The sequence below is a fragment of the Heloderma suspectum genome, chromosome 5 (assembly GCF_057233095.1).
Source record: "Heloderma suspectum isolate Gila_16-S chromosome 5, 16-S_ref, whole genome shotgun sequence".
Taxonomy (NCBI): domain Eukaryota; kingdom Metazoa; phylum Chordata; class Lepidosauria; order Squamata; family Helodermatidae; genus Heloderma; species Heloderma suspectum.
This window is the reverse complement of record NC_139462.1, coordinates 188,244,501-188,255,461: the sequence shown is the minus strand read 5'-3', so window position 1 is coordinate 188,255,461 and position 10,961 is coordinate 188,244,501. Positions and strand designations below refer to the sequence as shown.

At 38.0% G+C, this 10,961-nt stretch overlaps 1 protein-coding gene across 34 annotated transcripts in view; it reads left to right on the top strand.

The window, feature by feature from the left end:
* Positions 1-10,961, top strand: part of PHF14 (PHD finger protein 14) — a 185,388-nt gene that overhangs the window by 111,531 nt on the left and 62,896 nt on the right. For 28 of the 34 annotated variants that reach the window (XR_014792374.1, XR_014792373.1, XR_014792372.1 and 25 more), the window contains one exon: positions 10,060-10,177. Coding sequence is in view for 20 of the 34 variants with exons in the window: in XM_084858689.1 (XP_084714815.1) it covers positions 10,060-10,177 (118 nt within the window). In the remaining 14 variants the exon portion in view is untranslated. The other 6 variants (XR_014792382.1, XR_014792376.1, XR_014792371.1 and 3 more) reach the window with 1 other exon arrangement.

Here is a 10,961-nt window from a genome sequence, read left to right as displayed (position 1 = left end):
GATACTCTTCATGAGACACTACTCTGCCACAACTCATCCTCGGAGGCAGTCCTGGAAACTACTTTTATAAATATGCTTTTAAGCTGTGGATAAGACTTTCAATAGGACACAAACTAAAGGAAAACAGTATTATCTTTACAGTGTTTCTAGTCATGACAAAAACTTGGGTTTGCTTGCCAGGCCTTGTAGAACGTAACTGTTTGGTATGTTACTTGGACTGATGAGGCAGTTAATTTACTTGAATTTTTTTTTTTTACTTGCACTAATCAGGCACATTGATATGTGCATTGCTGGAAAATACTGGATAAATGTCTTGTCTGAATTGTTCTATTAAGTAATTTTGTCTCCCATCGCAATTCTTTGGCAAATGATGATGTACAGTATTTGGACTCGCTGAAGAGTGACAGGAGCCTATGGGAATTAAATACTTGTGATGTTATTGAATGGGAAAACCAATGCTTTGTCATTTGTTGGATGCTCTATTTTCTGTGCCTCTTAGTAAGAAAATTCTTATATAAAATAATGTGTTGAGGAGCTACATGTAAAAGGCTTGATTTCTGTAAAGATGTTCAGTACAGTGGCAATCAGATATTTGTAAAACATTTCACACGTTCAATATGAAATAACAGTTTTGCTATAGAAGTATTGATTTTGTGCTTATTAGCATTTCATCTCAAAGATTCACTGAGTGAACACAAACTTACGTTTGTCTCTGGATTACATTGTGACAGAGGAAAACCCAAGTCTTGTGAGGTTGTCTCAGTGGGTTTGTGTGTTCTGGGTGGTAGTGCTTCCTTCCAAATCCTGTAACAATTCCTATATCACTTTTGGGCAAAATAAGAAGTTCATTAAATAGTATTACAGAACAAAAAATGCACGTTAACATTCTGTGTTTCAGCATAAGATTTGTATAATTTCTAAATAATTCATTTGACAGCAAAAGTATATTAAATACTTACTGAATTTTGTCCTTGTTTCAAAGAAGCTGTTTGTGCATTTGTATCTGTAACGTTGAAATATATATGTTGCGATCCAACAAAGATATTAACTCACTGGGAGAGAACCATTAGGTTCCTTTGAAGTATTCAATGCATCTGCTCTCATTGCTGAGGAGGCAAGCTGTATTTTAAACTGAAAGGTATTTGGCTCTTCTGCAGTACCGGAAATGTCAAAGAAATCTGCCATTGGGTGGGTTTTCTTATGTGCACTTACCACTTTGTTGGATCACAGCCATGGTATTGGAAATTCTTGATATATCGTAATATGGTATTATCTTGGAGCATTTTACAAGGTATATATTTCCTGTTAAAAATATATTTATAACCAAAATATAGAAATGGAAAATAGAATAATAAGAGGATGTATAAAATAACAGGGAATTATAAATTAGTGTATTCTCATGGCTATGGCCAGAGGCTGTATCATATCTGGATATGTTCAATAAACTAACTTGATATCATTGATTACACTGTTTGAAATAAGCATTTTGTTAAGACTGATACTGTTAGGATGGGTTCAGGATTTAAATATGCATATTAGGATTAGCTGAAAAGAGGCTAGATGCATCAATGGATTGACTATTATTTGAAAATAAATGTTGACTTAGATTACCTTACGTATGAACATTATGTTTATTTTGCATTAAGAAATGTGTATTCTTTACATGTTCATTTGTGTAAAAGTTTCAACAGGCTTTTTCTAAAAAAAAAAGCAGAATGCATACATTATTACCCATAATATGCTCTACACAAGTGGAGTTTAAATAGCATATATTCCTTTGTAATATAATGTTTTGAATAAATAAGTGCATAGTAATCACTAATTACTTAACATTATGTTTTTAAAACTACATTAATAGTTAAAAACAAATACGTTTTGAGTTGTATGCCTCAGTCTAGCGATCCTGTGCAAGTGACAGTTTGTTTCAATATGTACATGAAGTTTCTATGCCTATATTGGTTTGTGTATTTCATTGTATATTGCCTTGAACAGTTTCTCAGGAAGGCAATTCATCCATTGTCATCACTGGCTTCCCTACCCACCCTCCCAATGTTTACTGTATTTTCTCTTACTATGGATGGAGGTTGGCCATCAGTTGATGGGCCTGGGAAGGAATTTTACTCAACAGCCTGATTGGGCTAGGTATGCTGGGATTTGTGCCTTCCTCATAGCAATACGTTTGTTTGTTGTGTTGCATGTTTATTATCTCCATTATATCTGGCTGCTGGAGGCATGGGCCATTTCCATTTTGCAGGGAAGTGGGGGTTGTGGATCCTGCTTCCCAAAAGGAGGGCCCATAAGGGATCTTGGGCTGGGGCTGCAAGACTACAGCCCAGTGCAGGGGCTGGCAGGCCAGCCACAGGCTCAGGTGACAGGACGGGTCTACATGATTGGTGCATGCTGTGGTGGACGCAAGACCACACTCCCAACATGTCACTCCCAATGTTATTCCAGTAGGTGAGCTGGGAGAGGGGGGTGGAAATTGGCTGGCAGTCTGCCCAATGACTGGATCTTGGCCCTATGCCACACCAAAGCCATGTAAACTGTAGCTAATAAAGGTTGTGGCCAATTTCAACCCAGATCCCAATTATATTGGTTACTGCTCTCTGTCTCATTCCCCAGTAGGCACTGTCGCTGCAATTATCACATTTCTGCATGTCTCTCTTAAATCAGACTGAATTTGGTAGCAGTATAATGATATGACCTTTTATAAAGAAAACCAGCATCGAACAATGTTGAGATATAGTAGTGTCCTTACTGCTCAACACTAAAAGTATTGGAGCTTATTCTGTTCATAAGTTATGGTAGCAGTGCGATCTGTATTGGTACTTATAACAAGTACCTTAAGTAGTTCACAGTGGGCTTCTGGGGTAGATTGTTACTGGATGGGCATAAGGTTTTAAAATGGTGTATATGCAAATGTTGAGGCACCATGGTAGATTGGAGAGCTCTTATCCCATTAGGAAATGTGTGTTTAACTTTGAAGAACTGGGTCTAGAAATGATCAACATAGAGAAAATACTTGTTAATTTAACAACTGAATCCATCTTTTGTATCAGAATAGCATTAGTGGAGTAGTTTTACTTAAGAGATACATGACGTACATGTAGCTTTATATCTGACTTAGACTTGTCTCACCTGAACAATAATGAAAAAGTGGTTCCACCTTTATCATTGTACTAGAGCTTATATTTATTTTTAACTGATACATAGAGATGGGGGTGGGGGATTTGTGAAATGATATGATACCTGTTTTGGGATCTGCTCCCCAAAGCATCTGCTTCTTGTTACTTGATTTTAAGAGTGCCTTTGTCCATAATCCTTATGGTGGTATAAATCCTAAATTGGATCAACTGGAATTTTTAAACGATTCCCAATTAGATATTCAGATGCCAGTTAAGAGCAATCTGTGACAGTTTTGTATATCTAATTATATCTGATTGTAAGCCCCCTTGAGTGCCATTTTCTTGGTAGAAAGGTGGAGTACAAATCAAATAAATAAATACAATTTGGATACAATGTATCACTATAATATGTAGCACTCCCGCATGTAATTATACCTTTTGCGAATAAAGTGTTTTATTTACAGCATTTTTATCCCACTCTTCAGCTAAAAAAGGCTCCCAGAGCAGCTTACAAAGATAGTTCTGGCCTACATGCTTACAATCAAAAAGACAAAACACAGAAGGAAAAGGGATTTTGAGGAAGGGGGAGGGGGGAGCAAAAGTCAGGCACCAGTTCTTAGCTTCAAAGTTCTTACAGGGAAGAACTAGCAGGGAAGGGCATAACAAGCTCCCTGCAGCTGTTTCTTCTCTGGCTGATGTATGGGGTTAGGTTGGTCTCCTCCTTGCTGTGATGTTTATGCTGGGAGGCAAAGGGTGTAGCCTCCCAGTGGCCTTTGGTTCTCTGGCCGATGGATGAGGGCAGAGTCTGCAGTCCCAGGGAACTGTCAGCTGGAGCTGTGTATTCTTTCTAGCAGGGAGAGGTGAAGCGAGTTCTGTGCAGCTGCTCCCTCTGTGGCTGATGTATGAGGCAAGGTTGGTCTCCCCCTTGCCATGATGTTCTTCCTGAGAGGCAAAGCATGCAGCCTCCAGCAGCCCTTGGTATTCTGGACAATGGATGAGGCCAGAGTCTGCAGTCACAGGGAACTGTCAGTTGGAGCTGTCATGGGCAATGTTCAATGATACATATATAAGTGACAGAGGTTTTTTGCTGTTTCCAAAGCAATATTTGTAAAGTTGACTTTAAAGATTAGCTCATTAATAAAGAGTTTTAGGTGATTACTTGTACAGCCAAAGATGGGCACAACTCTCTTATGAATTCAAAATATATTTTTAATTCTTCAGAGCGTTGATTTTTGCAAATAACTACAACTATGATGTACGAAATAACTACAACTTGCAAATATGAAAACTATAGGCACATTTTTCTTCAACACTTAATTTAGACAAGCCCAGGTCCTTCTCTCCCCCCACCCCACATGTTCATTCCAAGACTTCTGCAGGCCAGCTGATAAGATTCCCTCCTGTGCAGGTAGGCACAATGTAATGAAATTGGACGTGCGTGCTAGGCTTTGTAAATAGAATGAGATTGACCCCCAGCCATTATCTCATTTATCTTATTTACATTGTAAAATCAGGATCTACAGTATTGATTAGAGCATAATTAGCTAATTATGAACAGGAAAATACAGAGTTATGTTAGGTTTGAACACAGCAGGCTAAACTACTGAAAGATTTCCAAGGGCATGAGCAGATGGAGATCATTTTATTAAAGAACAAAACAGACATGTTTCAGGTATGAAAGTATCTAATCAACTTCTCTTGCTGTGCCAAGATACTTGACCTCAATTCTGTATTTTTGTTGTGAAAAAATATTTTCTATCAGCTGCTAGTTTTTTAAAAATATATATATTATTTAACTTCTCGATCTGACTGTGACAAAAATAGCAGAGGTTTCTCATCATTTTTCCTTTAAGGTTTATCTTATTTGTACTGTTTAAAGCTAGAACTGAACTTAGGTGGCCGGCCTGGCCTGGAGGACAAAACTGATTTAGTTTTAGTTTACAGTGGCATAGTATGTTCATGTTTTAATAGTCATTCAAGCAGATATAGGCCCAATTCATATGTAGTAAACTAGGCCTGTAACTTTTAAAATGTTTTTCAGTTCTGAGTTACCGTGAACAATAACCAGTCACTCCCACTGTAAGTGGGAGTGGCTGAACTACGTGCTTTCCATCCATGTTTTGGGTAGTGTTACATGCGAACCAGGAATTTTGGCTTGTCTCTCCCACAACAAGCTAGAGAAAGAACCCATGGTTTGTTCTTGGGTTCTTTCTTTGACTCGTCAGGGGACAGACAAGCCAGAGTCCCTGGTTAGCATATAATGCTAATCAAACCACAGACAGAAGTTAGGTGGTTTGTAGCTACTGGAAAAGACCCTGATGCTGGGAAAGATTGAAGGCAAAAGGAGAAGGGGACAGCAGAGGATGAGATGGCTAGATAGCAACACCAATGCAATGAATATGAACTTGAGCACACTCGGGAGAGAGTGGAGGACAGGAAGGCCTGGCGTGCTATGGTCCATGGGGTCACGAAGAGTCGGACACGACTTAGCGACTGAACAACAACAACAAGCTACTCCTGCTCGCAGCAGGAGCAGTAGGGCAGTGTGCACCAACATGCTGCCTCATTCATGATAACCCAGATTTAAAAAAAAAAAAAATCTCTGGTGTTGTTAGATGTGAACCAGGCCATATTGTTTTAACGTTAGGTTTCTTTTTTTTAGAGTTGCGTGCATTTAATCTCATTTTTTATGACAAGAAACACAGAGAGCTTACATCTTGCAGCCTGATCTGAGAGCCAGTGTAGTTTAGTGGTGAGAGTGACGGACTGGGAGCCGGGAGATCCGGGTTCTAGTCCCCACTTGGCCATGGAAGCTCACTGGGTGACTTTGGGCCAGTCACAGACTCTCAGCCCAACCTACCTCACAGGGTTGTTGTTGTGAGGATACAACAGTGAGGAGGAGGATAATGTAAGCCGCCTTGAGTTCCTTGCTAGAGGGAGAAAGGCGGGGTATAAATGCAATAAATAAATAAATGATCTTAGCACTTAGCTATATCAGCAAATGTGCTTTGGATGAGGCATGCCGCTTGCTAGACCAGCACAAAATCAGAAATATGTTAGGTTACGCTGCTGGACTTGTGGTTAAACACAGTCACAGAAACATTGACAGTAAGCTGCCAGAAACCAGGTAGCCTAGTTCAGACATTTATGAGGCTGGTCAGAAGTTTGGAGTGGACTTCCTTTGACCATGCAGATAATGTCATGACACAGACACACTGCAGATGCTTTATTTGCGTAGTCCTCCATTCAACAAGTAGGGTTATATGCACATTTTTTTACTTGCTGGATTGATTCTATCAACCACAAAGGGTCAAATAATAGGAGGAAAGGTAGGGTCTCTCTTAATTAAATCCACAAGCTCCACACCTGGTTGCTCCCAACTGTAGCCAAATCGGCCCTCTTTGCCCGCTATAGCTTTCAAAAACATTTGCTAAGGGAGGGAGGGGCCCCTCTGTTCCTTCTGTAATTCAAGCACTGTCAATTGCATACATTACTGACGTAGCTTGTTTTAGAGCACAGCTATCTTGGGATGGTAGAAAAGGGGTGAATTCACACACCTGTTTTCATCCCCTCGATCAACAGGTGATGGACAATGTAGAAGCTCAGAGTGCTGACCATTTCTTCAATGAATGCATGGAAATCCTCATGTGCTGGCCGCCACCCTGGCTTACTTTCAGTGTTTATGTGACTGCGTTTAACCACAAGTCCAGCAGCGTAACCTAACATATTTCTGAGATTGTGGTGGTCTAGCAAGCTTGGCTTTCAACCATAATGTTCTTGACCTAATAAACCATGGTTTATTAGGCCAAGAACAAGCATTCTGCTCATACACTCACTTTTCCCTTCTCTCATGCACCATAATCTCTTGAGTACAAACCATAATACTGTGATTTCATTTCTGTCTAGAAACCAGGATATCAGACAGGGATCTAATCCTGGTTTATAGTCGACGATTAAACAAAAGTTTCCCAAATCTGATGTAACAGATAGCTGTGACACAACAAGCACTGGAAGTCCTGCATTGTAGCATGGAAGAGAGGAGGAGGAGGGAGCATGCAGGCACAATACGTATGGTTTATTAGACTGTGACGGTTATGTTTGAATCAAACCTATGAAGGCTGAAGGTGGGATGATACAGCCATTATTTTTGGCCCAACAGGTTTTCAGATTTTTGTAGTGCTTCAAAAACTGGTCTGACCAGAGATAATGAGACAAGTAAAAAAAATGAGTTTTCACACCATAGGGAGTGATGGCTCTGTCATGCTACCAGCTCTCAGGAGGGAAATCCCCAACCCTGTCATCTGTCTCCAGCCCCTTAATTCCACTTGCTTTTTGTTTGCTGTAAATGTTATGTTTTGCAGCATATAAAAAAAAGCAGGTTGACATGACATTGGGAAATACACAATCTGGAAACAGACTAATAATTTTTAAAGGTTGAAAAACTTGTTTCAGTTTTTTTGAAATCATCAACTTTAAGAATTTGAAATACGTAACAGGTACCCTGAGAATTCTGATTCAGAAATTGTCTGAAAACTGCACATTAGGCTAGGAATGTTTTGATGTATAGGTACCATTTCAAAACGGCATTATACTCAGTGATTCATTTTATTACATTGTTCTGCATGTACATATATTTTGTTGAAGTAATGTAGATTACTGGTAGATTTTGAATATAAATTAATTTCCAGCTTCCCTTTTACCACATGAATTTTATTTGTATCTTCAGCAACTCTATCTTATACATTATTGTTAAGTGTAAAGTATGGAGGTATATATGTAAATATGTATTTAAAATATTGTCTTTGCATCTTTCTACCATGTTCTCAAGAACAGCTTGTTATTGAAAGTTAATACTGCAAATATCTAAATTTTCCCCAACATTTCTAACTCTGTGGGGGAGTGGGGCTTCTGTGCTATAAAAATACTATGTAACTTTATATCTCTACCCACATACCATTTTCATTCCCTCTCCCTCTTCCTCCATGGTGGCATCAGGAGCCACCAAAGCTGGAAACAGAATGTTTTATGTTGTGGAGTTACACAGTGGGGAAAACGTTTTCCTTGAGCCTTAGATTTTTTTTTACTCACATATGAAATCTGAGTGGTTCCTTTGTTTCAAGTTGGGAGGAAAATTCAGATTGGCTAGTAACCATCTGGGATTTTGCTATCCCCTGTAGTATGTATCTGACTTGGATTCCTGCATTGAGCAGGGGGTTGGACTCGCTGGCCTTGTAGGCCCCTTCCAGCCCTACTATTCTATGATTCTGTGTGCCTCTCTTGACTCATACTTGCTCTCTAAGCACCTTTTAACAGCACCTTTTCCTTAGTATGGCTCCTGCATTCTAATAAATAGAATTTTCTCATGATCATAATTTGTACACAGGAAGAAACAAACATCAACTTAAAACAAAAACAAGGACTCACAAACGGTTGCGAGTTGTGCCCTTACTGAGTATTGTTCCCTTTATGGTAGCAACTGCACTGTATGCCACCTTGTTCAAATTTCTTAGAATTATTCTCACTTGGGATAAACAAATGTTTCTCCTGGTGTTCTCCATTTCAGAGGAAAGTACTTATTTCAGTTCTTCAAAGAAAGTTGTGTAATGCTGTTAAAATCATTTATAGGCATACAGTCTCTGTCATGGTTTACTTTTTATAGTATAAAATGTGAATAATATGCACATAAATGTAATTTTAAATGCTATCTATGTGAATAGTGTAAAATCAACTCCACATTTAAAACCTCTTTTCACTTACAGTCTTAAGCTTTAAGTTTGTTTGACTAGTTCCTTATGTGAAGAAACCTATTTTGAAAATGTATGTTCATCAATTCATAAAAACAAGACATATGCAAATAAAGTAAAGACAAATACTTGTAAGAAATACGTCTCTCAGTTCAATGTAAACTTACTTTTCTTCCTTTTGGCCATATGAGTATACTATACTGTATGATGTATATACCCTTTTGGACTGATCAATGCATGTATGCTTGGTAGTAAATCCCACAGAGTTCAAGGGGATTTAAAACTAAGGATAGGATTACAGCCTTTGACCCCCAAAAAGTCAAAAGAAAAACACAGGAAATGCTTCTTCAGAAGTAGCACAAACATCTGCAGCAAGAATATCTAGGACAGATGTGTTTGATTTTCTGTTTGTTGTGCTTAGCGTGGAAAATATCCAATATTTAAAAGCCTCAAAACACTGACATTTTAAAGACTGCAAATTATAGGTTGGATCCATACTTGGTCATACTTAGAATAGATCTATTGAAATCAATTGGACTTAATTTTTTCATGACTCACTTAATTTCCATTGAGTACAATGATTCAGCTCTTGAGTATGACTCAATATGGTTGTTTCTGCCAACACTTCTTTAAAAGTTCAGATATTATGGAATGTTTGGTTGGAAAATAAGTAAAAGTGAGGTAAACAAAGTTACCAGGTGTGAAAGAGAGATGTTGCAAGCTTTTATCCAAATCTCCATGTGTGCTGTCATATACATTTATCCGAGGGGCAGGCAGTTGCATGCAGTAGTCAAATAATGAGGGCTGAATGCTTTATTTAAATTAATTTTAAAATGCTGTATCGCCACAATACAGTTGAGATTTTGCAAAATCTACAAGATGCAGTAGTATGGTCAAATCTATATGAATATATATCTCTTGCAGTGATCAGTTAAGTTGCTATGGACTCATGGACTCTAGTGTGTACATGAAGTTCCCCTGCCTGCATGGATATACCTTTCACATATTCAGCTGTGCTTAAAATATTACAGCTCATGTTGGAAAACTCTTAATGCCCAAACTATGATGCACAATTGTATACAATATTTTGGCTACTATAATATTCTGAATAGAAAGAAATGTCTGGATTTTGTGTGTTTCAATATAGTTTTATATTGAATATTAAAGAAATGTATCTGTTTGTCATGCAGGTGTGATGAATGCAGACTTTGCTATCATTTTGGTTGTTTGGACCCTCCCTTGAAAAAGTCTCCCAAACAGACTGGCTATGGGTGGATTTGTCAAGAGTGTGATTCTACATCTTCCAAAGTAAGTTAATAAGTCTTGTGAAAATGCAGAGAAAGCGAGTGTGTTAGAATTTTTTTTACAACAGCTCATCTTGAGCTTGTATGTAAATAGAATGTGATGGGAGAGGGTATAATAAATAGGACTGGTTTTATTCTGTAACTTGCCACTGTTTTGTTGCATTTTACTAGTAGGAAGCCACATGGTTAATTGGTTTTGTAAAGCATAGTTTAATATTCCCGAAAATGTTTCCTTCGTGTATTTTTGCTAGCTCGAAATTATTCAAAAAGTTTTGTTGTGTTCTGATCCATTTAACTGTGCAATGTTTTACACTTTTTAAAATTTAGTGGTGAGTGTGTGTAGAATATACTTTGAATCAGATGATATGCCAAGTCATTACGATAATGAGCCTATATTTTGCAGATTTTATTTACAGTTAATCTGTTTTCTACTGATCTGTAGAAGAAATTAAAGAAACATTGGAAATTTAATTGGGAAAATACGATGAATATCCTCTGATATTGCTGACTATACTTGAGATCTTTTAATACATATATGTGTTTATAAAGATTAGACAGCTTGGTCTTTGTATCATTTATATACAATGTAGTGTCAAAATGGTCTGTATGCTGAAATAAAGATCTCACCAATATGTTGCTTAAGTGGTTTATATTCTAAATGTATTTAAATCAGTAGCTTTAGAAAATCCTCAAGGCAAAACCTGGTTTTAAGTTTTAATTGAAGTAGAAACTGTGACCTGCTGAATCAGTTAGGGCGCAATCCTGTGGTCGCTACACAGTGGCTAGAC